This window comes from Schistocerca nitens, chromosome 1, assembly GCF_023898315.1.
Source record: "Schistocerca nitens isolate TAMUIC-IGC-003100 chromosome 1, iqSchNite1.1, whole genome shotgun sequence".
In the NCBI taxonomy this organism is placed as follows: Eukaryota; Metazoa; Arthropoda; class Insecta; order Orthoptera; family Acrididae; genus Schistocerca; species Schistocerca nitens.
The window spans coordinates 117,671,890-117,699,220 of NC_064614.1; the positions used below are offsets into that span (position 1 = coordinate 117,671,890).

Below are 27,331 nucleotides of genomic sequence, written 5' to 3' on the forward strand. Positions count from 1 at the left end.
TTTATTCTTACTTTGCTGGTGTCTACCACGCAGTTGGATAATGCTTCTGTTGTTTTACGGGGCTTTAGTCTGCAGCCATCTTCCGTTCCGCAACTTTGGGTTTCCTTTCAGGATGCTTTCCATCTCGCCCTTTATAAGGTCGCTAGGATATAGCATTTCTGATCTGATAATGTTGTAGTGCCTGTTTTTTTTTTTTTTGTATTTGTGTAGATACGCTATTTGTCATAGATATAAGTTCTCAAGTGGCCTCTTTGAGTTTCTATAGCAGAATCCTCTTTTTTCTTTTTTTTCTTTCCCACTAAGTTCAAGGCTCTCGCCCAGATACTTGCTCTTTCGATTTAAATATATTTTGTCGACAGTTTTTGCATGTCAATTCTGAACACAGGGACTGAGTCTTTTGGAGAGAAACTTGCAATAATATGAAAATATTAATACCAGTATCATTATTTTGATATACTTTCAGCGCTGTTCCCGGCTGTCTCCTATGTCTTCATGACTTCTGGAATCATTTCCATAATATCAGCGTTCTTCTGTCAGTGGTATCCAGTGGAGAGCCACGACCGCCATCTTAGTTTCCCATCCTGCTCCGTCTCGTATGTTTACTGAATCTGCGAAAGCGGTGCAGTTTATATGTTGTCGCATATCATTGAGCCCTCGCGTTCAATACTTTTCGTCAGAAAACTTGTTCTGATAATATTAATCTATCTGACTCAGCACACCCCCAAGCCCATAAACTGGCTTTTTTCATTCTAGTAGGCATCGAGCATTGATTACTCCATTAACACCTGAAAGTTTGCGAGATGAGATTAAATAAATTAAATCTATTGCCACCAAGAATGGCTATGAAATGAAATGAGATGTCGTGTGGCGAGGGTGTCCCGGCGGGTAGACCTGGTTGCCTGGTGCAAGTCTTCTGAGGCTACAATCGCTCAGTAGCCAACAGCATTTTGGATGTAAAAATGTCTAAAAAACATTCCGCAATAGGTGACAGTAAACGAGAAGATGTGTATGGGAAAAGACGCTTTGTTTCTATACAGTTTTTAAGGTAATACTTCATACAAAGTTAGACGACTTCTCTCTAAGTAATACTGATGCAATGAGTCTTTTTCAACTAATAACATCTTCAGAGGAAAGTTAATGCACAACGTAGGACGTAAAGAAGGTCAATTTTCAAAATCTGGGGTTTACACGATAAAATGTACTGAATGCCCCCTTCTTTATATAGGTCAGATTGGGAGGGCAATTAAAAAGGTACAAGGAAAATTTTTTGGGCAAAGGGAGTATTAATATTCATGGCTCCACATATGCTGAACATCTCGTTCGAAGCGGACATTTCCCTGGTAATTTGGAAGATACTGGTTTTTGCGTAGAGAGGAGGAGAGGTATAACATAATTATTAACATAATTATTACATCGGGCTACTATAACGTTTTCTGAATGCCCAACTCTTCATGATCGTTTCCAATAAAATGTTGTACATGTCTGTATAATTACGTCATTTATCATGAAATTTTCATAAGCCTAGTTGTCCTATTGCAACAATTTTTTATACGGTCTGTCGCTCCCTGCCTCCTGAATTTGTGATATAAAAATGTTTCGATTTCAGCACGTGGTTCAGTTACATCAGCTGTTTGCTGCGGCTATAGAGCGCAGGGTGTATTAGCACCATCTGGGCGCAGTTTTGTCAATTTCTGTTCACACATGAATGTTGCTCCGCCAGTTGCGTGTTTATCGGTTACTGGTCACACACACAACATCCTATATGTGTATTATTTTATGTATGACAAAGTCAGACTGCTGTTTTTAGACTTTTAAGTTTTAATTATGAGTAAGCCTATTGGCGGCACATCATGATCAGCGTGGAAAACGCAAGTTGTGGCTTATACTATTACTAATTTTTGTCCTTTTTGTAATGTATCAGTGCCCATGTCGGGCACTTGGCCAGTGGTCCACTCTGCATTGTTTTTCACGTGAGCATTCATCTTGCATTTATGATAACAAGTGGACGTATTTTTATTGCATATTGTAAGAAGCTCCATTTTATGTGTGTTGTTTTATAAAATCCTATATTTGAACGTTGCATTTATCTGCACATACCTCTTTCAAGATGATAAGACTTCGGAAGAAGGCCCTTTTATATGGGTTGAAAGCTAGAGAGCTTTTGACTACTACCATTCGCAACTGTTGGCTGGTTTTATTCCATATACTACAGTTGCACAGTTCCTTCTGTAGTCATGCTTAAGATTTTAAACGTTACAAAATATCTGAAGTACTTACCCTGACTACGGTGATGTCGTTGACCCAGACATCATTAGGGTCGTAAGCCACATGAGTTTCAATGGCAGTCACCGTGTGTCTGGTGCCCCCTTCGCCGAGGCTGTTGGTGCCAGCTAGCACCTCGAACGTGTCTTCCCTGCAGACAAACGAAAGCGAGAGTGCGGAACAACACTGGAGAAGAACACTAAGTGTAACTTGTTACCACTAGGTACAGCTATTTCGGCAGCGCTTAGAGAGATGTGTTATCCGAATGTATAATATACAGGATTTGATGGATATATTTTGCTTAAGTACTACCCAAAACTAAAACGAACCATTAAATTTCTCAACATTAGCAACACAACGTTAATTGACACTGGACAATAAAAAGTGAGGTCCTCCACATTAGTACGAAAACAAATCCGTTGAATTATGGCTACACTATGAAACACACAAATTTAAATGTTCTAATGTGTGTGAATTCTTAAGGGCCCAAACTGCTGAGGTCATCGTTCCCTAGACTTACACACTACTTTAACTTGTCCTAAGAACAACACATACACCATTGCCCGAGGGAGGACTCGAACCTCCGGCGGGAGGGGCCGCGCAATCCGTGACACGGCGCCCCAAAATGTTATCGTTTCAACTAAAAAAATAGCAGAAGATTACAATTAGCAGCAGCTTCAGCTGGAACTGTCATGCAGAATATTTTTTAGGGAATGTGAACCACCTTTTGTGCGAACCATGCTTTATCTGTTGTACATTAAGAAGGCAAAACTATAACCAGGTTCCCCACATTACGCTAGTTCATCATCCTCTGGAGTATTTCTGCACAGAGTGGGATCGTTACTAGACAGCTCGTTTTGTATTAGCGATAAATAGGGAGTGAGTGTCCCAATATGATACGATAGTTAGGGTGGTAATAATTAAAACAAAGACGTATTTCTATGCGAAATCTCATCAACAAATTATAATCACCAATATTCTCCTCCGAATGCCAAAATATTTTGTTCACTCCCATCTACATAGTGAGATTTATTTATTTAGCGTATGGAATTACATATGAACAGCGACTAGCAGTTGTGGATAATATAGTTTGACAAAATTTTACAAAAATATATTAATTTCATAATTAATAATTTAAAAAACAAGTCTATAAATAGATATCTAATTTGTCGATCCATTCAGGGGCTGCCTCTGTCACTTTCTTGACTCTGTTTCAGGGAGGTCAGATGTATACATAGGGAGAAATGACCATATTAGTAAAATAGCTCACACGAAAATATTTAACAGTTCATTTTCTCCATGCGCTGTTCGCAGAGAGGTAGGGAGGTAATCGGGAAATAATTTTATAGACTCTCTGCCTAAAACTTAAGAGTGAATTGCGGAGTAACCATATAGATGTAGATCATTTAGTTCTGCTGCATAAAACAGCCATGTAGTAGCTACGGCATGTTGAATATGTGGTATTGCGAAGGGGGCGTGAGCATTTCTCAGTTATATACGTTGTCTCACAGGTCTGGTTCAAAAATCTGGTGAAGTAATAATAATGTTGAGGACAAGAGAACGTGCTGCCAACCACGTCCTGCTTTTAGTGGGTGATGCCTTCCACTACTGCGACACTAATTCGTATATTTTACATAATTATGGTGCTACTCACACTTGGACGCAGTGGGCTGCGGTGAGTGCCCAGTGCTGGTTCAAGACAGAGGCGCCACACATGTGGCTTTTACTTGGTTTCCTCTGCAGCGACACCTGAAACACAGAGTATTGCAACCTCCCAGGTGCTTGAAACATCAAACGTCGAATACATAAGAAAATCCCGTACTCCAGCTCCTTTAACATTTTGTCCCTCTGAGCAGGTTCCTTGCGCAGGTAGTCCTTGAACATCTACGTCAACACTACGCAGACCACCTTAGGGTATGTGATGGAGAAACTTCCTGTGTAAACATCATTTCTAGCTGTACCTGTTCTATGTCAGAAAGGGGAAGTGCGACTGTCAATAAACCTCCACATAAATTCTAATTTCTCCGATTTGTGGTGAGCATTTCACGAGACACGTAGGAGGAAGCAACATGGTTCAAAATGGGACTTAACTTCTGAGGCCATCAGTCCCCTAGAACTTAGAACTACTTAAACCTAACTAACCTAAGGACACCACACACATCCATGCCCGAGGCATCCATGCCGAGCATAGGTCGCGCGGTTCCAGACTGCGGCCGGCTTGAAATCACTGTAATGTACTTACATTACTTTGTTACTATTAGGCAATGCATTTAAGTTTGAATTTGGCTTATTTAAAGAGTAACGTAAGTCAGTTGTCGAGGTAACTTAAATAATACAGTCTATGTGTTAGTAAACAGTACCTTGAAGTCTATATATTTATAGTACCGAGCCTCGTGGCACGGTGCTTAGCACGCTGGAGTCTAGCGCAGGAATACGAGGGTTCAAGTACGCGTCCGAGCTTCCTGATTTAGCTTTTCCGTCATTTTCATAAATCGCTCCAGGCAAATGGCGGGAAGGTTCCTTTGGAAGAGCGCGGCCGATTACTTCTCCGTCCTTGACACGATCGGAGCTTGTGCTTCTTCTGTAATGATATCATTCTCGATGAGGCGTTAAAGCCTGGTCGTCCTAGATTTTTGGAAGCTGTGGCGACGACAATGAACGATGCTTCATTTAAACGAACCAAACGTCATTTCGCGAAGGCAATAGTCGTAACGAGTCGATTAAAATCGAAGTAATCATGTCTAATGTATCTTCTAAGCAAGTTGCCGGCCGCGGTGGCCGTGCGGTTCTAGGCGCTGCAGTCCGGAACCGCGGGACTGCTACGGTCGCAAGTTCGAATCCTGCCTCGGGCATGGATGTGTGTGATGTCTTTAGGTTAGTTAGGTGTAAGTAGTTCTAAGTTCTAGGGGACTGATGACCTAAGATGTTAAGTCCCATAGTGCTCAGAGCCATTTGAACCATTTTTCTAAGCAAGTTAAACGACTATGATTTATTTAGAAATATCAGAAAAGAAATACCCATTGCTGGCACGAGCTATTGAAAATACGTTAACTGCGAAACTCTTAAGTAATAAAAGATGATTTTCTATTATGCACTTTGGGAGGGGACGGTGACAAGTAATCTGAAAAACAACTTTCATGCACATCTCTGCAAAGAATTACACTGAGGCAAGATAGTGCAGCTTAATAGAGTAAGGAAGAATCTATCGAAATGACTTGATTAGTGACGTGTGAACTTGGTTTGTGTTATCATGGTTTGTGTTAACATGGGTTCAGTTACAACAGTGATGAGAGGTAATGCCTGAAATTTTATATTCTCGGCACACTCTTGATGCAGTGTATCCCGGAAAATTGAAATCCCTAACGATTTCCTAAATGGAATGTCCCATGCGATTAGCTCCAACTACCATTCCGCTTTCAAAGTGTGATATTGATAGCTACGATGCCATGGCGTAGGTGCAAGTTCGTAGGTTGGCACTACGAGACACCGACGACAGCGCCCTCTAGCCGGCGCTGTGGAGCTCTACGAGCGTCGCTCCGGATTCGCCCCATTTCTTCAAGAGCAAGCGGCCTGGAAACATCGCTTCAACCTCAGACGGTGTTGGCTTGCTATTGAGACTATGTACTACTTACGACGGGTCTAAGACTTTGCACCTCGCTGCAAAGTTATGTAACCATTTATTAACTTGTTTTTGCCTATAGTAAATATCTATAATTCACACTGCAGTACCGAGAGATTTTCACCTTTTCCTGCTCCTACCCGCTTTCGTCATTCGGCCAATCTTTCAGTTTTCAGGAGCAGACCCACGCGCCGCCTTCCGGGCGGGATACAAAACAAAGTATATTAATTCCCGTTGTGTGGCCGCAATCATGTCGGAAACCTTTTCACATGAGTCACCCGAGGACAAATGATAGCTCTACCAACGCACTGTCCTTTTATATTTAGTTACACGATACACCGCCATCTGTATACAGAGTGTTTCCAGCCGGCCGAAGTGGTCGTGCGGTTAAAGGCGCTGCAGTCTGGAACCGCAGGACCGCTACGGTCGCAGGTTCGAATCCTGCCTCGGGCATGGATGTTTGTGATGTCCTTAGGTTAGTTAGGTTTAACTAGTTCTAAGTTCTAGGGGACTAATAACCTCAGCAGTTGAGTCCCATAGTGCTCAGAGCCATTTGAGCCAGAGTGTTTCCGGAGAGCGTTCAGATACTTAACAGGACATAGAGAATGCTCCACTGAACAATTTGAGGTTAGGAATCTGGGACCGGAGTAGCCGGCTTAAGGAGATACGGATATAAATTTGTCTGCCGCTTTATCTAGCTTTACTGTTTTACAACTAACATGCGTACAAGTTCACACATACTGTGCTGTTTATTTACATGTACATTCTTTATTTCCTTCCACTGTGATGGAAGTCTCGTGACGGTTGGCTAAACTGTCACCACATGCTTATGGACGCCAAGCGATATGGCCAGGCTCTGCTTGTGCTAAAAATTAAAGCTTCAAATAATCAGTAAAAACATGAAAACCTGTTCCAGAGGTGCTACATAAAATCAAATGTGAGCTTTGAAATAGTACTAAACAGACGAATTCACTAAAATTGTGCCCATTCTTCGTCTGTTTCTTCATCTTCTTCTTCACTTCAAGCAGTAGGTTTATAGCCTGTTCCGTCTTCACAAAAGCCACCTTTTCCTTGGTCTTTCTACTTGTACAAGAGCTCACGACCGAAATCTTTAACTTATAGAAATAAAGACGAAACCATCTTCGTTCATTGTTCAATAGTACCATCTACTACTCAACATTCATATCACGTGTCATTATTATGGACCGTTATGTTCTCTATGATCTCCACCCTGTACGGCTATGACCAATTACTAACTAAAAATTTTATCACATCTTCTCTAAATTTTATATTTTTCAATTCTTTTCCGAAATCCGAATGTCTTAGCTCTTGTGGTCCCGAGATGTCAAAACTACCAATGTTACGCTTTCGTACATTCCACGTTGAGTGTCCTATAGACGGGCAGAAACATCTGTCGAATATCAGACCGATTCTTGAAACAGCATGTTCTCACAAAATGTGAAAAGTTTCTTCGAGAGATCACCGAAGGTTCACGGAATGTCTCTTAAGGAACGCTGTAAAAAGACTTCACTCGTTAAAACATCAACAGATTCTGTCTGACTGCTTTCAATTTTTTTATTCAAAATCTCCCTTCAGATCACATTTACTGATTTTAGTTATTGTTCCGTACATGTAGGAAAGTGATAGCGGCACTTAGCTTATCGTGTAACATACTGTTCAATACTTATTTTTTCCCAAGGATAACGCTAAAATTCACTAAAATAAACAGCAGTTCTCAACATAAGAGACATGCGCCGGAACTTTCAATTCATTTTTGGAAGCATAGGTGACATCGTAAATGTCTGAAAACAGTGTCTTGATCATCTTCATAGTAATTCAAAACTTTTAAAAGAATTGAATCAGATTAGCACAATGCAGCTCGGTAAAATCTGGCTTTTTTTTAAATGCGCTCTGGCCAAATTCTAAGCACAAAATATGTGCAAACAAACATTTTCGTGACAAAACTACAAAAGCTATTTGCATTTTTAAATCAATCGTATTTTGATAACACCATTTGTCAATTTTTTTTTTTGACATACTGGAAATGGAGCCCTGTGGAGCTGCGACGTGTTTTGCCGTTACTACCCACCTTGTCGGGCTCAGATCACCTAATGTAATGATTTGATATAGTTTTGGTCGTAAAACGGTGAGGCTCTATGGTCGATTACATGCCCAACTATTCTTTCTGTCCCCATTCTTTCAATATTTTTTCCATTTTCTTCCATTTTGTTATCCCGTTTTCTATTTTTCTTCATGCAAAATATGTATAATTCTTTCCTTGCTTCAGAATTCCTTATTTGATTTCTCATGGTACATTCTTTTACTTTCCTTAAAAATTTCATTTCGCCCGACTGTTCTTTTCCTTGCTCTTTCTTGGTTATTGTCCTCGTTTCACTTCTGTACTTGAGCATAGGTAAAATTTTATAAAATTTTGCCTTTGTCTTTCCTGGTTTTATTGTTTAATGTTCTATGCGTAGTGAGTGCTACATATCATTTGAAACTTATTTAACTTGTTGGAGAGGCCATTAACGTATTCACAACTTATATCACATCCTATTAGCAGAAAGTGAGATATCTGTTCAATTGATTTTCCATTTAGATTTTTTTTAGAGTGTACTTGTTATATTCGTTTAAAGGCTGTAGCTTTGGTTTTATTTTCTGATATTTTCAAGTTACAGAGTTTGCCTACTGAGTCCAAGCAATGTAGAGCAAACTGTAAAACATCCCCCATCTGTTGTTAAACGACTTAATCGTAAGCTAAGAGTACAGTGTTTAAATACGTGTTCCTAGAAATTTTATTCCTGGGTTAACTTCTGACTTCTATTGTCTAACAATGTTGTCAACAGCTGTATTAAATAAAGTGGATGAGAAATTACATCATTGTCGTACTAATCGGTTAACTGCTACTGGTCCTGTTTTGTCTTTGCTAGCATTAATTATTATTCCATTATTTAAATATACACTTTTATCACTTGTATTAAATGTTTAGAACAACCTCATCTTGCCATTATATTCCTCAGCATATACGTAGTCACTCTATCGAAGGCTTTTTCATAATCCGCAAATGCAATATGAGTTTCCAGGTTATGTTCTCGTCTCTTTCCAGTTATCTACTGCACTGCAGTAATATTGTCAGTGCATGATCGTCCGTTTCTTAAACCATTAAGAGAGTGTCAGCTGTTCTTTTCAGTCTGTTATTAGTTATTCGTGCATATAATTTATAGCCAGTGTTTCAACAGACTTATTACTATGCAATTGTTAGAATCATTCCAGTTCCTTTTGTTCTTCTGATTTTATTCTTTTAATTCACAAAAACCTCGGTTCCAACATTAAACCTACATATTTAATATGTTCAGCGCTAATATTCTCGCGTCCTGTTGCTTTTCTATTCTTCGTCTGCTTTAATGCATCTTGTATGTCCTCCAGATTAATATTGTCTTCTTGGTATATTTCATCATCTCGTTCTTTTTGCCCTTGTCTGTTTTCGTTAGTTCAATTTTGTCACTGTTTTCTACCCATAATCTTGGATAGTGTTTCATCCAGGCTTCTTTGTCTATTAAGTGTAATCATGCAGAACATTTCTCCTGTTTGTTGTTTCAGGAGTTTGAGCCACCTCTTGTCTGCCATGTACGTTATTTTCAATATTTGATATCATTCTATCTCAGGATTCTTGGTGAGCTTCTCTATTTTCCTAGCGTAACTACGTTTTTCTTTATACTGTTCTTTCGTTTCTCCTGCATTCTTCAGTAGATTTCTAGTGTAAGCTTATTCTTTCTCTTTAAGTGCATTTGCTATATCTTAGTTTCATATTTCGCCACTTTTCTCCTCCTAATTTATCTTTTTCTTCCCTATTACCTCTGTCGCTGCAAGGATCACGTATGCCTTTACGTTTTCCCACTCTACATTCATATTATTTTCTGTAGATTTATTTTGTAAATAATGTGCGGGTCACTGTTGATACAGATTTCTTACACTTGTTGCAGAAGGAAGACTTTGAGAACTTCGTCTACGAGTTTACTTCTCGGAATAAACCGTTTCCTCCATTTAGTAATCAGCTTTACTTTGGCAAGCACAAGGAAGTGACGGGACTCAATGTCGTTGCCTGTATGTACTCTTACATCCTGTGCTGGTTGTCCATCTCTGTGTTAAGTATGACGTAGCCAATAATAGATTCATCACTCCACTTGCATTTATGAATAACGGTCTTTCTAAAGAAAGTGTGGTAATTTTGATTTCTATGTTACAAACTAATGTTGTTCGTGTGAATTGTTATTTATGGCCTACTTCCTATTTTTCCAGGTATTGTCAAATTACCTAAACGTCCATTAAGGTCTCCTCTTATAATCACATAATATTTCTTATTTTGGTCTACTTGTTTTTGAAGGTCTTCATTGAACCTTCCGGTTTTTTCTCTCCTTCATTCTTTAGGAGCTTATAAACCTACTGTCGTGAGATAGCCTCTCTATTTTAGCCCTACTGACACGACTCTTTCATTTATGAAGGTGTAGCGGTGAAATAAATATTAACTAAGTTTTTGACATTTACATAATACATTTATCTAAATGCTGATCCGACACAAATTTTTGTAAATAAGTAATTCAGTATCTCAGAAAATAGTTCGAAAACGCTGTACTTTATCATACACAGATACACTACAGAATAGAATCAGCGAGAATTATTTATTCTAGTATCCCAAACTGTTTAAGTATGTTTAGGAGAATTTAGTAAGTTTATGTTAGATTACGGAGTAGTGTTGTACTGCAGTCGCATGCTGAATAAAGACATGTTGTTGACTACTTTTTGCTACTCTGTTTATGATATACGAACTCTAAATAAAGGTTGGTCGTTTTGTGATATTCAGTGTGTAGTAATATGTTGGTACCAGAGTTCAAATTATGTGAAAGTGTCCATAATGTATGTGTTTGAAATATGTTAAGGCTGCAAAATAAACAATCGTAAGAATTGTCTTCTGGTTGTAAGTTGCTCACTTGTCTTTAGTGGATGGTGAAGTTTTTAAATAGGCGGCCAGATAGTATTTGGTGGGTTGTTGATGGTCGTAACTTGGTGGGTAAGTTGGTTTGCTAAAGTTGGCACAGCCAATGAACCGCATGAGTTTGAGTGTTGGTTGGGCGACCACAATTTCGACTTCGATCTATTCAGGACTTACAAATATTTTAACGTAACAGTTCAGGACGGTTTGAAAGTTTGGACAGTGAGTGCTAGTATGGCCGCCAGTGGCTGAACTTTTACCATGGCGAAGCGGTTACTGTATACAGGTTGTGTCTCCTAAAAGTCGTCTGGTCGTCAGGTACACTTTCTCTGGCGTTTCGTCAGATATCTGCAGTTTGATTTTTGGAATGTGCAGCTGGAGTCACCTCTAACGAACACTGCACATGAAGGCTTTTATGTAAGGTCCAGTGTCCTCGCAAAGGTTCGGATATTTCCCACTACGAACAAAATGATTTTTAAATCAAAATTTCATCCGTGCAATCGACAGTCTCAAATTAGGCTAGTGTGATATTTAATTTCTCGATACGAATTAAGGACAATAAGATACAAAGAATAAGCAGTAGGAAGAACAATCGGTACTCCAGCAACGACTGAGTGGCGCTGCTGCATGGGCGTAGCATACAGCGCTGCAGTACTGATTGTTGTTCATGTGTTACTGCCCTTTTTGATACATATCGATAAAACGGACATCGCACTAGACTAATCTGGGACCACTCTATCTAATGGACATGTGAAATTTCGCTTTAAAATAATTTTGCTCCTAACGGAAAAAACCGACATTTTTCGTCGGCAATGAACAGTATTATGTTTGGGGTGACTCCAGCTACATACAGCAAAAATGAAATTCGAAATATCTGTCAAAACGCCAGAGAAAATATGCCTGACGACTCTTTGGACGGACACCCTTTATAGATCTCAACTTAGTGAACTTTAGGAATTCAGTACGCGTGATTTGGAGACCGTACAATGCTCTGGATTACATTTTTTACAGCCTGCGAACACTGCATGCTCTGCTAACTAAGTTAGTCAATCTTTGTTTGCTCTGGTGTGTTTAAACATCAGCCTCTGTTAGCCCACCACTGTATGTAGATCTGTAATTGATCTGAATAAATTTATAGTAAACTTTAAGCTTGTGGCTAGGCTAGATCATTATCCCTAGGAATCATTCAATTCATATATCGTCTACTTTAATAATCAGATGAATAAGTGATGTTGTCACTAAATATTTTCTCTGTCTGTTCCATTAATGCGTCTTACTAAAAATTCAATGAATATATCATGCCAGAAATAGAGCTGATCAGCTAAGTAGATAATTAGCTGATTAGCTCCGGTTCTGGATGATGTGTGGACTTGTTGTTTGGTGCCTTTGTACAATTCTTTTGCAGGCATTATGAACTACACGACCATGGAATTTCGCTGTATGCGTCTTACAGCTGACACACACACACAGAATGCGATACGTACAACCTTCTGAAGAAGGCCACTAAGTGCCCGAAATTAAGAAATTAAATCTCTTCTATGCAGCTAGTTGCTGATAATTTCGATATAACATCTGTAGGCACTGACACTATCACAGCCTTTTGCCTTCCTCTACATTAATCGGTTTTAAAAGTTGTTGTGACGACTCAGTTCTCTATCTGATCCAAAGACGTTCAGAATAATTTCACAAAAAATCCTCATTCTGGCAACAGTTCTAATAGCATGGCTGTCCCATTCTATAACTGTCAACTTTACATCTCCTCCTATTTCAGTAGACTGGTTACGGAATTTACTCGTGTTATCTTCCAACTTTTTCCTGAATCGCTCTGCCACTATTGCTCCTGAGGCAGTCCTTAAAACGACCTGTTATAAAGTGTGAAGTGCAATTCTGTGGCGTTAATAAGACTGTGGTGGGCGTTTGTTTTGATTTGCTATGTATAAAGATTGAATCGAGGAAGGGAAAGACTTAAACTCGGCGCTGGTTTTTAGCCACTTCCTATCAAATAACACTAACGGTATTAATGTGCTTAACGTAACCATCCGTTTTGACGTGTCACCATCAACGGATCCACATAGCCCTACTTCTTGATATTCTGCCGACAAGACGATGCGCCCTCGTCATTCTGACAGTGTATCATCGTACATTGCTCCTTAATTCGTCGCACATTTTTTCAGCATTTTTTCTCTTCTTAACTCTCCCCCAGAGACATGTAGCTGCAAGAAACATATTAAGAACAACTTCTAGAAGGAATAGAATTTCTTTCTAAAACTGTATGTGCGAGAAACTTCTATAAGCAAAGTAAAATACATGGCCTCTTGAGATATCTCTCATCAAGTTTCGGCAGTGTTAGATACCACTATTTGCCAATGGTTTGCAGTTATTTTGGTAGGTACATTCGCTTCCATCGTCAGAGCGTATGAACAAGCCGACCAATGTAGAAGTTCCAGAGTGTTTTTGCTGTAGGAGATGTACAAGTACCAGAAGAATTTATTAATATTTTTTGAGTAATGAAGAGATTCATCAATCGTCAGAAGTGTAACTGGGAAATTTTGTTGTAACAGAGTAACTACCAATAATGACAGTTTCTTTTGCAACGGAAGCCCAGCCGGCACCATACAGAATGTCTGTTTCGCGCGTGTAGTTTCTCTGGCCACTTAGGCACCAGTACTCACCTGATGAGGAAACTCCCCAGGTGCAGCTAGGATGCCGTTGACTATGCGACCCTGTAGTGCCGACGCCTCCCGCGGCACTACGCCACCTGCAACCAGTCGTACTTTAACCACGTCTGTTCATACAATGAACGTACAGGCGTTACAGACAACTAGCTTAGCGTAAATACATAAAACTGGAACCAGTCTTTTTTTAATAGTTATTATTCCATGAACCGGTTTTCGAACCTTTCCAGGCTCATCTTCAGCTGGTCTTCCAGAAGTTACATATCTATTTCTAGCATAATGCTGTGAAAGGAAGATGGAACACGCTTTAATGCAACGTCATCAGTATTGTTTATCTGTCGATATGGATGTAAAATTTTAGCTTTGTACTTACTGGGAGAGTGTTGGCGGCTTTTGTCTGGTAGTGTCTATCTGTCTTCTATTGTGATGGCCAGTTGATAAATCACTTTACACACTTTTAGAAATATGTATGCATTTACACTGTCATAGCGAAATTTTGCCAGCATACAGCATGTGCTATACAACTGTTGCTTGTTACAAAGCTCTTCACATAAATATATGACATAGCCCTACCTCGCTCCGAGATGATATTTGTATTTGTTTGCATGTATTAAAGTCGATTTATGGGCAAATGCTTTAATCAGAACTCAAGTGAACATGTTAGTTCAAACTAAATAAATAAATTACTACAAGAACAAACTTCATGTGATCTGATGTCTTATTTCTATTCGTATACTAACGTATAATACAGTCAGTCTACGAGCAATTACTTTAATGAAGATTGGTATTAACATGAATCACCAGAGATAAAATAATGAAGTGTGTCAAGTGATGTGCCAACTGGCCATCAAAATGGTTAAAATGGCTCTAAGCACTATGGGACTTAACTTCTGAGGTCATCAGTCCACTAGAACTTAGACCTACTTAAACCTAAATAACCAAAGGACATCATACACATCGATGCCCGAGGCAGGATTCGAACCTGCGACCGTAGCGGTCGCGCGGTTCCTGACTGTAGCTCCTAGAACCGCTCGGCCACCCCGGCCGGAACTGGCCGTCATAGTAGAAGCAGACAGGTAGACACTACCAGAGAAAAGCCGCCCATACTGTCCCAATAAGTACAACTATAAAATTTTACAACCTCATCGTCGGATAAACACTACTGATGACAACACATTAAAGCGTGTTCCATCTTCTTATCACAGAGGCAGCACTCAGCACTATTCTAGGAATAGATATGTAACGTCCAGAAAACCATCTGAAGATGAACCTGCAAAGGTTCGAAAACCGGTTCATGGAATATTAAATAACTATTAAGAAAAGACTGGTTCTAGTTACATTCAACTAGTTACATTCAGCTAACAGTCAAGAGTTCTAAAATACGGATACTTTTAAGTAGCTAAGTGACCCCTGCTTCGCTTGTGTAGACTGTATGGCTTGCACAGATTTTTTGTTTTTATTTAATCGAATTTTGCAACAAAAAAATGGTTCAAATGGCTCTCAGCACTATGGGACTCAACATCTTAGGTCATAAGTCCCCTAGAACTTAGAACTACTTAAACCTAACTAACCTAAGGACATCACACACACCCATGCCCGAGGCAGGATTCGAACCTGCGACCGTAGTATTTTGCAACACCTTCTAAGATTTTCATACTAATTAAAGTCTTATACGTATGGTCTTTTGCGTATATACTTCTGACCAAAAAGCGAATCTGGTAACTGGAGTCCAAAAGTTTTCTTAATGAAGCCTTTTGTGTTCTTGTGGAGATATTTACATAGCAATTTTCATCCCCTAACATTTCTTAATATATTAATATAAAGGGTATCCCATATATCTTGACCACCCTGAATAACTGTTTGTCCAGATGCAAATTACAAAATGTTCAGGGGGACATCAGTCAGCATAATTGCCTTCGTTGTAGCTTTGTTTTTTACAAACATATGAACAGCGGTATGACTTTTTTAAATGGCACCCTGTACTTTTTATTCGGTAATTCATTTCATCTACTAAAAACCTATTCAAAAATGTATCCCAGTGTACCATTCACTGAAACACAAAGTTATTAATTACATAACCCAACATGGACTTTGACGCTCCCAGCGCTTAGTGCAGATACTCGGGGTAATGGAACACATCCCCGTGCTGTCGTTGACAGAGGACAAGCGTAAACATAAGTAGAATGCACACTCGTCATTCCGTCAACCATCATCAGATGAAGAGCTGTGTGAGTAGAATGTACACCAACGAAGAGAAGGTAGAAATTCTACTCCTCTATGGGGAATGTAAGTTAGCAGACAAGTCATTTCAGTACTGTTTTCCTATGTACGGGTACATTTAGTACAGTAGTTTAGTCCTTTTAAATACTGTTGCGTAGAGAAGGCATACAGTAAAGGGTGTCCTTCCTACAAATTGCATCGACATAACGTTTCCTTTATTGTTGTTGTTGAAGGTAGGCGAAATGCTACTCAGGCTGTGGAACTGTATCGAGAGCGATATCCTGAGAAGAACCCACCTTCCCAACGGATGTTTTCTCGTCTTGTAGCGGCGCTTCAGGAAACGGGAAGTTTCAAATCTTGAGAACGCAATCGTCGTAGCACTAGCGCTGAAGAAGCTGCCGAAGTTACTGTTCTCTCTTCCGTTGCTATGAATCCACATGTGAGCACACGACAGCTTGAACACGAGATTGGAATTCCTAAAACCAGTGTACATCGTATTCTTACACGTCACCGGTTCCATCCTTACTGTGTACACCTACGTCAAGAATTGCATGAGAATGATTTCCAGAATAATGTACAGTTCTGTCAGTGGGCACAGCAGCAAATCCTCGCCAACCCGAACTTCTCCAATGTTCTATTTACCGATGAATGTTCCTTCTCAAACAAAGGACAGGTAAATACAAGGAACATGCATTATTGGTCCAGCGATAACCCATGATGGCTTAGACAGGTGGCAAATCAGAGTCAATGGAGAGTTAACGTCTGGTGTGGGATGCTTGTTACTACAATTATTGGCCCTTATTTCATCAATAGTAGTCTAATCGGCACAGCGCACGCCAGCTTGCTCAGACGAATTCTTCCTCCTCTTCTGGATGAAGTGCTGCTAAGAACCAGAATGCTTATGTGGTATCAACACGATGGATGTTCAGCACATAATGCCTTGCGTGCACGTCGTATTCTGAACCGAAGGTATCCTGCCAGATGGATTGGTCGAGGAGAAACAGTAACTAGGCCTGCTAGGTCTCCTGATTTAAATCCTCTGGACTTTTTTCTTTGTGGATATATTAAAGACGTCTATCGCGATATTCCAACAAATCCAGACGACATGCAGGAACGTATCGTGCTTGCTTGTAATTCTCTTCAGCAGGCAACACTGGAAGCAGTAAATAATTCTTTCATTCAACGAGTGCACCAGTGTATCGGTGTCCAGGGTCACCACTTTCAGCACCTTTGAATGTTCTCCTCCTGGGCAATGGTACAGGAGAGTCAGAGTCAATTTCATGTTATGTTTTTACTTGGTTTTCATTTGTTTTCTGACAACTCCAGCAAGAGGACAAGTTTGTGATCCCGGGCTCAAACTCAGTGTTGTGTTATGTAATTAATAACTTTGTGTTTCAGTGAATGGTACACTGTGATACATTTTTGAATAGTTCTTTAGTAGATGAAACGAATTACTGAATAAAAAATACAGGGAGTCATTTAAAAAAGTCATACCACTGTTCGTATCTTTGTAAAAAACAAAGCTACAACGAAGGCAATTATGCTAATTGATGTCCCCCTGACGGCTAAAGAACATTTGCTTGAAATATTTTGTAATTTGCATCTGGACAAACAGTTATTTACCGTGGACAAGATAAATGAGACATCCTGTATAACCGAGAAGTAAAATACCAGTTTTCATAATTTGAACTTCAAATTTTTTTAGTGCAACGAAATAATTTCTTCATATTTGCGTTCCCTAGTGCACTCCATTAGGGGCTGAATTTCCAGGAGCACTGAAAAACTTATTTTTTTTATTTCTAACCGAGAAGTCAAATGCCAATAGTCATAAATGTAGCCTTAAAAATCCTTTAGTAGTTCTTTAGTAATTATTTATTTTCAAAATAACTTTAGCCACTAGTGGCTGAATTTCCAAAAATGCTGAAATACGTATTTTCTTATTTTCTGAAAGAAAAACCAAATACCAGTTCTAGTTACAAAAGTCCCTTGACAGCGATATACCTTCAAAAAGCCTTTCACCTCCTATTTTACCTCTTAGGAGTAAAATGTCGGACAGTCCCTTCTTAATCGATGCCTACAGTATAAGATCCAACACCCTCTCCAGGTTTATGTGAGGTTGGGGCTGGGTTGTTTGGGGGACGAGAGCAAACAGCGAGGTCATCGGTCTCATCAGATTAGCGAAGGACGGGAAAGGAAGTCGGCCGTGCCCTTTAAAAGGAACCATCCCATAATTTGCCGGGAGCAATTTAGTGAAATTAGCCGGCCGGAGTGGCCGAGCGGTTCTAAGCGCTACAGCCTGGAACCGCGTGACCGCTACGGTCGCAGGTTCGAATCCTGCCTCGGGCATGGAGTGTGTGATCTCCTTAGGTTAGTTAGGTTTAAGTAGTTCTGAGTTCTAGGGGGCTGATGACCCCAGCAGTTAAGTCCCATAGTGCTCAGAGCCATTTGAACCACTTTTTTTTAGTGAAATCACGGAAAACCTAAATCCGGATGAACCGTCGTCCTTCCGAATGTGAGTCCAGTGTGCTATCACTGCGCCACCTCGCTCGCTTCCAGTTTATTTCCTGGGACGTCAGGTGCCACGACAATATTCTTCAGTGGTGGATCCCCGACTGTTGTAAGCATGTGTGCCGCTTATGGTCACAACGTTAAAATATTGTTCCAACGTTTACCAAAGTTGCACATTGTATCAGTTCTCCTGCGGCCAAAGGCATCAAGCAACGCGCTGGCCTAGCTCATGTTTGTGGAAGGATCTATTACACTCGTCGACAGTTAGATTTTGTTTCCAAAGAATTGTTTCGGCTTCGTTTAATGAGTGCCAAAAATTTCGACTTCTTCTTGAGACTGGCTGAACGGTGTTCCGTGGTCGGAGTCTGATTGTGTATTTCGTTCTGTAGCCGCCCGGAATTTGAAGAAGTTTGAACGTTACCGTGGCTCGGTGTCTAATACTACACTCCTGGAAATGGAAAAAAGAACACATTGACACCGGTGTGTCAGACCCACCATACTTGCTCCGGACACTGCGAGAGGGCTGTACAAGCAATGATCACACGCACGGCACAGCGGACACACCAGGAACCGCGGTGTTGGCCGTCGAATGGCGCTAGCTGCGCAGCATTTGTGCACCGCCGCCGTCAGTGTCAGCCAGTTTGCCGTGGCATACGGAGCTCCATCGCAGTCTTTAACACTGGTAGCATGCCGCGACAGCGTGGACGTGAACCTATGTGCAGTTGACGGACTTTGAGCGGGGGCGTATAGTGGGCATGCGGGAGGCCGGGTGGACGTACCGCCGAATTGCTCAACACGTGGGGCGTGAGGTCTCCACAGTACATCGATGTTGTCGCCAGTGGTCGGCGGAAGGTGCACGTGCCCGTCGACCTGGGACCGGACCGCAGCGACGCACGGATGCACGCCAAGACCGTAGGATCCTACGCAGTGCCGTAGGGGACCGCACCGCCACTTCCCAGCAAATTAGGGACACTGTTGCTCCTGGGGTATCGGCGAGGACCATTAGCAACCGTCTCCATGAAGCTGGGCTACGGTCCCGCACACCGTTAGGCCGTCTTCCGCTCACGCCCCAACATCGTGCAGCCCGCCTCCAGTGGTGTCGCGACAGGCGTGAATGGAGGGACGAATGGAGACGTGTCGTCTTCAGCGATGAGAGTCGCTTCTGCCTTGGTGCCAATGATGGTCGTATGCGTGTTTGGCGCCGTGCAGGTGAGCGCCACAATCAGGACTGCATACGACCGAGGCACACAGGGCCAACACCCGGCATCATGGTGTGGGGAGCGATCTCCTACACTGGCCGTACACCACTGGTGATCGTCGAGGGGACACTGAATAGTGCACGGTACATCCAAACCGTCATCGAACCCATCATTCTACCGTTCCTAGACCGGCAAGGGAACTTGCTGTTCCAACAGGACAATGCACGTCCGCATGTATCCCGTGCCACCCAACGTGCTCTAGAAGGTGTAAGTCAACTACCCTGGCCAGCAAGATCTCCGGATCTGTCCCCCATTGAGCATGTTTGGGACTGGATGAAGCGTCGTCTCACGCGGTCTGCACGTCCAGCACGAACGCTGGTCCAACTGAGGCGCCAGGTGGAAACGGCATGGCAAGCCGTTCCACAGGACTACATCCAGCATCTCTACGATCGTCTCCATGGGAGAATAGCAGCCTGCATTGCTGCGAAAGGTGGATATACACTGTACTAGTGCCGACATTGTGCATGCTCTGTTGCCTGTGTCTATGTGCCTGTGGTTCTGTCAGTGTGATCATGTGATGTATTTGACCCCAGGAATGTGTCAATAAAGTTTCCCCTTCCTGGGACAATGAATTCACGGTGTTCTTATTTCAATTTCCAGGAGTGTATTTCTTGATGTTCTGTGATGAATCTACATCTACATCCATACTCCGCAATCCACCATACGGTGCGTGGCGTAGGGTTCCTCGTACCACAACTAGCACCTTCTCTCCCTGTTCCACTCCCGAACAGAACGAAGGAAAAATGACTGCCTATATGCCTCTGCACGAGCCCTAATCTCTCTTATCTTTGTGGTCTTTCCGCGAAATGTAAGTTGGCGGCAGTAAAATTGTACTGCAGTCAAATGGTTCAAATGGCTCTGAGCACTAAAGGACTTAACTTCTGAGGTCATCAGTCCCCTAGAACTTAGAACCACTTAAACCTAACTAACCTAAGGATATCACACACATCCATGCCCGAGGCAGGATTCGAAACTGCGACCGTAGCGGTCGCGCGGTTCCAGACTGTAGCACCTAGAACCGCTCGGCCACCCCGGCCGGCGTACTGCAGTCAGCCTCAAATGCTGGTTCTCTAAATTTCCTCAGTAGCGATTCACGAAAAGAACGCCTCCTTTCCTCTAGAGACTCCTACCCGAGTTCCTGAAGCATTTCCGTAACACTCGCGTGACGATCAAACCTACCAGTAACAAATCTAGCAGCCCGCCTCTGAATTGCTTCTATGTCCTCCCTCAATCCGACCTGATAGGGATCCCAAACGCTCGAGCAGTACTCAAGAATAGATCGTATTAGTGTTTTATAAGCGGTATTCTTTACAGATGAACCACATCTTCCCAAAATTCTACCAATGAACCGAAAACGACTATCCGCCTTCCCCAAAACTGCCACTACATGCTTGTTCCATTTCATATCGTTCTGCAATGTTACGCCCAAATATTTAATAGACGTGACTGTGTCAAGCGCTACACTACTAATGTAGTATTCAAACATTACAGGATTCTTTTTCCTATTCATCTGCATTAATTTACATTTATCTATATTTAGAGTTAGCTGCCATTCTTTACACCAATCACAAATCCTGTCAGAGTCATCTTGTATCCTCCTACAGTCACTCAACGACGACACCTTCCCGTACACCACAGCACCATCAGCAAACAGTCGCACATTGCTACCCATCCTATCCAAAAGATCATTTATGTAGATAGAAAACAGCGGACCTACCACACTCCCCTGGGGCACTCCAGATGATACCCTCACCTCCGATGAACACTCACCATCGAGGACAACGTACTGGGTTCTATTACTTAAGAAGTCTTCGAGCCACTCACATATTTGGGAACCAATCCCACAAATGTTTCTGTAAACGGACTCGACCCCGCGACCCTCGGATTAACGTTCTGTACTCTTTCCGCTGCGCCAATCGCATCATCTCACGAAGAAAGCTTTTGACGACGCAGATTTATCAGTGCTAGGGAAAGGTTTAAATCTTGCAACGACTCCCAAATATTTGCTAGTGGTTGATATTATTAGCTCTGCCAAACGGGCTCTTTTTAAACTGCCTCCTGATGTTGCAGAGGAGGCAAGGAGGGAGGTATGTCAGGTGTTGACTGGGGCACGTCCATCCTAGAGTAATGTCACAGCAGATGAGAGGGCTACTTTACGTTCACTTAGGGTTGATCCGCATATTGTTATTTTACCTGCGCACAAGAGCAATGCTACCATTGTTTTGGAGAAGCAGGGACGTTCAAAAGATGCGTGTTCACTCTCTGATTCGGCGTATACCAGAATCGATGCCGACCTCACAAAAAGTGTTGAGAGAAAGAGTATAAGCCTCCTGAAGAAATGTTCCTTCTCGCAGGAGGCTATCAAGAGTCTCAGTTCTAATTGTGCTGTTTACCCTACATTATATGGCCTCCCTATGGACTACAAGGAAGGGATTCCTCTTCGTCCGATAGTGAATAGCAACGGTGATGCGGTATCGTGAAGCAAAAATACCTTGCTACAATGTATGTCAAGTCCTATAGTAGGTCGGTGTGACCACCACATTAAGAAGAATTTCTTACATCGATTGTTGGGAATACATTTGAATGACTGATATTCTAGTAAGTTTTCGTGTCTGATTCGTTAGCGTTGATTGAGGCTAGGTTTGGTGCTGAATTAACGAGCCTATTCGATATGTACTGACTTTGTTACTTTTTATTCAATGACCATTACTCCGAGCATACACATGGGGTGACGATGGGAAGTTGTTTGTCACCTGTTATTGCCAACTTGTTCATGGAAGATTTCGAGGAGCGGGTCTTGGAGTCGGCGATTTTGAAACTTGCGTGTCTTTTCAAATGTGTAAACGATTCTTTTGTTGTTTGGCCTGATAGCAGTGAGATTTTGAACGTCTTTTTAGAACACTTGAATTCAGTCCATCTGAATATTTATTTCAAGATGGAGTTGAAAAAAGCATGGCTGTCTTCCCTTCCTTGATGTGTTGGTCTGGACGAAGGTATACAGTACGTTGGGACATGCCGTTTCTGGGAAGCCTACTCAGACCGACTTATATCTGCTAGCTGATAGCTGTTGAAGGGTTTCTTCGTACCGTGGTTCACCTATATCTATATCTACCGCGCCACGGTACGGTACGGTGCGTGGCGGAGGGTACCTTGTAACACAACTAGTCGTTACCTTTGCTGTTCCAATCGCAGATAGAGAAAGGGAAATACGACTATCTACATGCCTCCGTATGACTCCTAATTTCTCGTATCTTCGTGGTCCCTACACGAAATGTGTGTTGGCGGCAGTAGTGTTGCTCTGCAGTCAGTTTCAAATTCCAGTTCTCTAAACTTTCTCAGTAGCGTTCTTCGAAATGAATATCTGCTTCCCTCCAAGGATTCTCACGTGGGCTCGTAAAGTATATCAATAACACTTGCATGCTAATCGAACCTACCGGTAATAAATCCAGCAGCTCACCTCTCAATTGCTTCGATGTCTTCTTTCGGGCCCGCCTGGTGCGGATCCCAAACACTCGAGCAGTACTCAAGAGTAGGTCGCACTAGTGTGCTGTATGCGATCTCCTTCACAGATGAACTACGCTTTCCTAAAATTCTGTCAATAAACCAAGTCTACCTTTCGCCTTCCCTACCACAATCCTTACACGCTCGTTCCATTTCATATCGCTCCGCAACTTTACGCCTAGATATTTAAACGACGTGACTGTCAAGGAGGGCACTACCAATGACGTATCCGAACATTATTAGTTTTTTTGTCCTTACATTTTTCTACATTAAGAGCCAGCTAACATTCATCACACCAACTAGAAATTTTGTCTAGGTCATCTCCTATTAACCTATAGTCACTTATCTTCGACGCTCTGCACACCACAGCATCATCAGCTAACAACCGCAGAATGCTTCCTCCCCCCCCCCCCCCCGCCTCCCCCCGCCCTATCTGCCAGATCATGTATGTATGTAGAAAATGCCAACCGTCCTATCACACTTCCCTGGGGCACTCCTACTGCTACCCCTGCCTCCGACGAACACTCGCCGTCAAAGACAGCATACTGGACTCTATTACTTAAGAAGTCTTCGAACCATTCCGTGTGCACGTACCTTCGTTAACACTCCGCAGTGGGATACCATGTCGAATGCTTTTCAGAAATATAGAAATATGAAATTCGCCCGTTGCCCTTCACCGGCCAGGGTGGCCAAGCGGTTCTAGGAGCTTCAGTCTTGAACCGCGCCACCGCTACGGTCGCAGGTTCGAATCCTGCCTCGGGCATGATGTCCTTAGGTTAGTTAGGTTTAAGTAGTTCTACGTTCTAGGGGACTGATGACCTCAGAAGTTAAGTCCCATAGTGCTCAGAGCCATTTGAACCATTTGTTTCCCTTCGTCCATTGTTCGCAGTAAATCACTTGAGAAAAGAGCAATCTGGGTTTCGCACGAGCGATGCTTTCTAAAGCCGTACTTTTCAGTCTCTCGGGAATTTATTATATTATGGTTCACAGGTCCCAAGACATCTAGGACGCTGAAAGTTTGACTGCTGAGTTGGCCCATCTCTAAATCACTTTTCGTCATAATGGTTATAATGAAAGACAGATCAAACTTGCGTTGCGCTATAGATCCATTATGCATTGGTTGAGCGATGATAATATCGAGGTGACGCCAAATCTATGGCCTTTTTGACTTACGTAGGGAGCATTTCGAACAGGACTGGTCGTATTTTGCGGAAATATGATGTGAAGTGTGCTTTTCGATCACCATCGACGACCAGGTTACTTTTAGGTTCCGTAAAAGATGATCTTGGTCTACATAAGGTGGATGTCTACCGTATTCCGCGCAGTTGTGGCAAGTCGTTTATTCGTCAGACTATTAGGACTGTGGAGGACCGGTGTAGACCCGTACCACACTGGGACACTGGTGACGGTCACCAGCGACGGTCACCGACAGAGATACCTTCGTTTGAACTGGAGCGTTCACACCGGTACACTACACTACCTCACAAGGCCACTGTGACCCAGCAGTAACTCACCCTCACGACATGTGACGCTCACGGTCACTGTGTTTACAGCAGTCACCACCGGACGTGCATTAGTCTGAATTGGAGTGTTCGCATTGGGACACAGATCACAGACACAGTGCAGCAGATTTACCAACAGCCAGGCTGTCATTTCTGAGACAGTGACGCTAAACATTTATTGAGCATTTTTTTACTGTGCAGATTGTAGGCATGAGTCTAGATTTGATTAACATGGAAGATTTTATAAGTGATGCAGAAAGTCATCCTGCTATTTGGGATGTGAAAAGCGATGTCTATAGCAACAAAGTGATGAAAACGAATGCGTAGCAAGAAATTATAACGAATTATGGTTTCAAATGGCTCTGAGCACTATGGGACTCAACTGCTGTGGTCATAAGTCCCCTACAACTTAGAACTACTTAAACCTAACTAACCTAAGGACATCACACACATCCATGCCCGAGGCAGGATTCGAACCTGCGACCGTAGCAGTCGCACGGTTCCGGACTGCGCGCCTAGAACCGCGAGACCACAGCGGCCGGCTAACGAATTATGTGCCTGATTTCAATGAGACGAGCATGTCTACATCTACATCTACATTTACATTTATACTCCGCAAGCCACCCAACGGTGTGTGGCGGAGGGCACTTTACGTGCCACTGTCATTACCTCCTTTCCTGTTCCAGTCGCGTATGGTTCGCGGGAAAAACGACTCCCGGAAAGCCTCCGTGCGCGCTCGAATCTCTCTAATTTTACATTTGTGATCTCCTCGGGAGGTATAAGTTGGGGGAAGCAATATATTCGATACCGCATCCAGAAACGCACCCTCTCGAAACCTGGACGGCAAGCTGCACTGCGATGCAGAGCGCCTCTCTTGCAGAGTCTGCCACTTGAGTTTGCTAAACATCTCAGTAACGCTATCACGCTTACCAAATAACCCTGTGACGAAAAGCACCGCTCTTCTTTGGATCTTCTCTATCTCCTCTGACAACCCGACCTGGTACGGATCCCATACTTATGAGCAATTCTCAAGTATAGGTATCAGAAAATCATAATTGGTAAGTTGTACGTTTCTTTTTTCTAATTGAATACCTTATTTTTCGAACCATAAAAGACTAGTGAAATTTAGTTGCTTCCATTTTACTAACTAATCAGTTGGCAATACTTGCGGTGTCGGACATCAGTGATCCAGGAATGTTCACCACACTCACCGGTGACCATCACTGGCGACCGTCACCAATGTCCCACTGTAAAACGGGGATTTAAGCGTCACACACGCTTACAACAGCTGAGAAAATCTTGGCACCGGTCATTCTGTGGAGCCGGCCGGTGTGGCCGAGCGGTTCTAGGCGCTACAGTCTGGAACCGCGCGACCGCTACGGTCGCAGGTTAGAATCCTGCCTCGGACATGGATGTTTGTGATGTCCTTAGGTTAGTTAGGTTTAAGTAGTTCTAAGTTCTAGGGGACTGATGACCTCAGCAGTTGAGTCCCATAGTGCTCAGAGCTATTTGAACCATTTGAACCATTCTGTGGAATTTAACAACTTTGGGATTCTGTCGTGTACTTCCACCTACTGGGATAGTGTTATCAAGGACGCTGCTTAAACCGTCTAAGGATGGTGATTATTGTTTACATTCTGCACCGAATCCTACTCTCTGTCTCGCCGAAAACACAGGAACAGAGTTTATGCTGCCTCATCTGTTGGTTATTAATTTCACTACCGGTAACTTCTGACATCGGTCATCTATGATTTGTGATGGCGCTAGTGTTTACAGTGTGTGTGTGTCACCTTTCTGGAGTTTCTCTATAAACCGACATATTAAATTCCCCTGCACAGTGCTTAGTTACTGCTGATTTGTCTTGAAAATGACGGCGTGCGCCCCTGTCGAAATATCGGCGGTTGTCGACGACATAACCTGGCTGAGATATTTGAAGAAGGATTCCCTTCTCTCACTTAAGACTGAATAGCAGAGTATAGACACACATGTGAAAAGATTTGGATCTCACCTGGGGCGCACTTCACGGATGCTACTATCAGCAACAGAAGCAACGCTGCCTGCGGCATTGTGTTCATAACGCGCCCACAACACACTCAACATCTCTTAAATAGGGGACCATCGCTGCCAGGTATCAGCCGATGACGGTATTGCCTCCATTAGGAGGTCTTATCACTGTCAAGTGATTCTTACAAGAGAGTGAGTAAGTTCATATCGATCAAGCTAATGACTAATTATATGCTCTAATAAATGTTTTCAAAAGGTCCTCATCAGGTAAGGTATTAATGTCCGTCGGTCTAAAACTGCTTTTCAGCAATTTATTCTGTTATCAAATCCATTCATCATTTGCACGGACATCGAGTGATTCCCCTTTCCATTTTTAACTTAGATAAATCGTATCATCCCCGTAACACTTATCTGTGATACACCTGTTACCGACAGACAGCGCGGTCTACGGCCAGTAACGGAAGATAATTCTTTGAGAACGCAAATCACTGGTTACGGAGAAAAGTCAGATTGTCAGTAAAATAGGCGCCGGACAGAAAACGTGAAGCAGATGCTCCCAGGCAGTGCGTCAAGAAGTGGTCGCGATCGTCTGGATGTTTAAAAAGGGTGATGCAGTGTCTGTTGAAGCACAAAACCGGAAGTCGGTAAATCACACACAAGTTTTTGGGGCATCCAATGGTGATAGCGCTCGAAATACACATCTCACGCTGAAACGTCTGATCTGTTACACATAAACCTGGTACAGTCGGGCTAATGGGTTTCTTGTTATTTTCTCTCTTCTACCAATCTGT

The 27,331-nt window shown here is 42.4% G+C and overlaps 1 protein-coding gene across 1 annotated transcript in view; it reads right to left on the reverse strand.

Moving 5' to 3' along the window:
- The window catches only part of LOC126242271 (mite allergen Der f 3-like), a 48,044-nt gene extending 21,442 nt beyond the window's left edge, over nucleotides 1–26,602 (reverse strand). Inside the window, exons 1-4 of the mRNA XM_049948075.1 lie at nucleotides 26,545–26,602; nucleotides 13,544–13,629; nucleotides 3,917–4,011; nucleotides 2,278–2,413 (exon numbers count right to left, since the gene is read on the reverse strand). Coding sequence (XP_049804032.1) covers nucleotides 2,278–2,413; nucleotides 3,917–4,011; nucleotides 13,544–13,629; nucleotides 26,545–26,602 — 375 coding nt within the window. The remainder of the gene's footprint in view (nucleotides 1–2,277; nucleotides 2,414–3,916; nucleotides 4,012–13,543; nucleotides 13,630–26,544) is intronic.
- Between the last annotated feature and the right edge of the window lie 729 nt (nucleotides 26,603–27,331).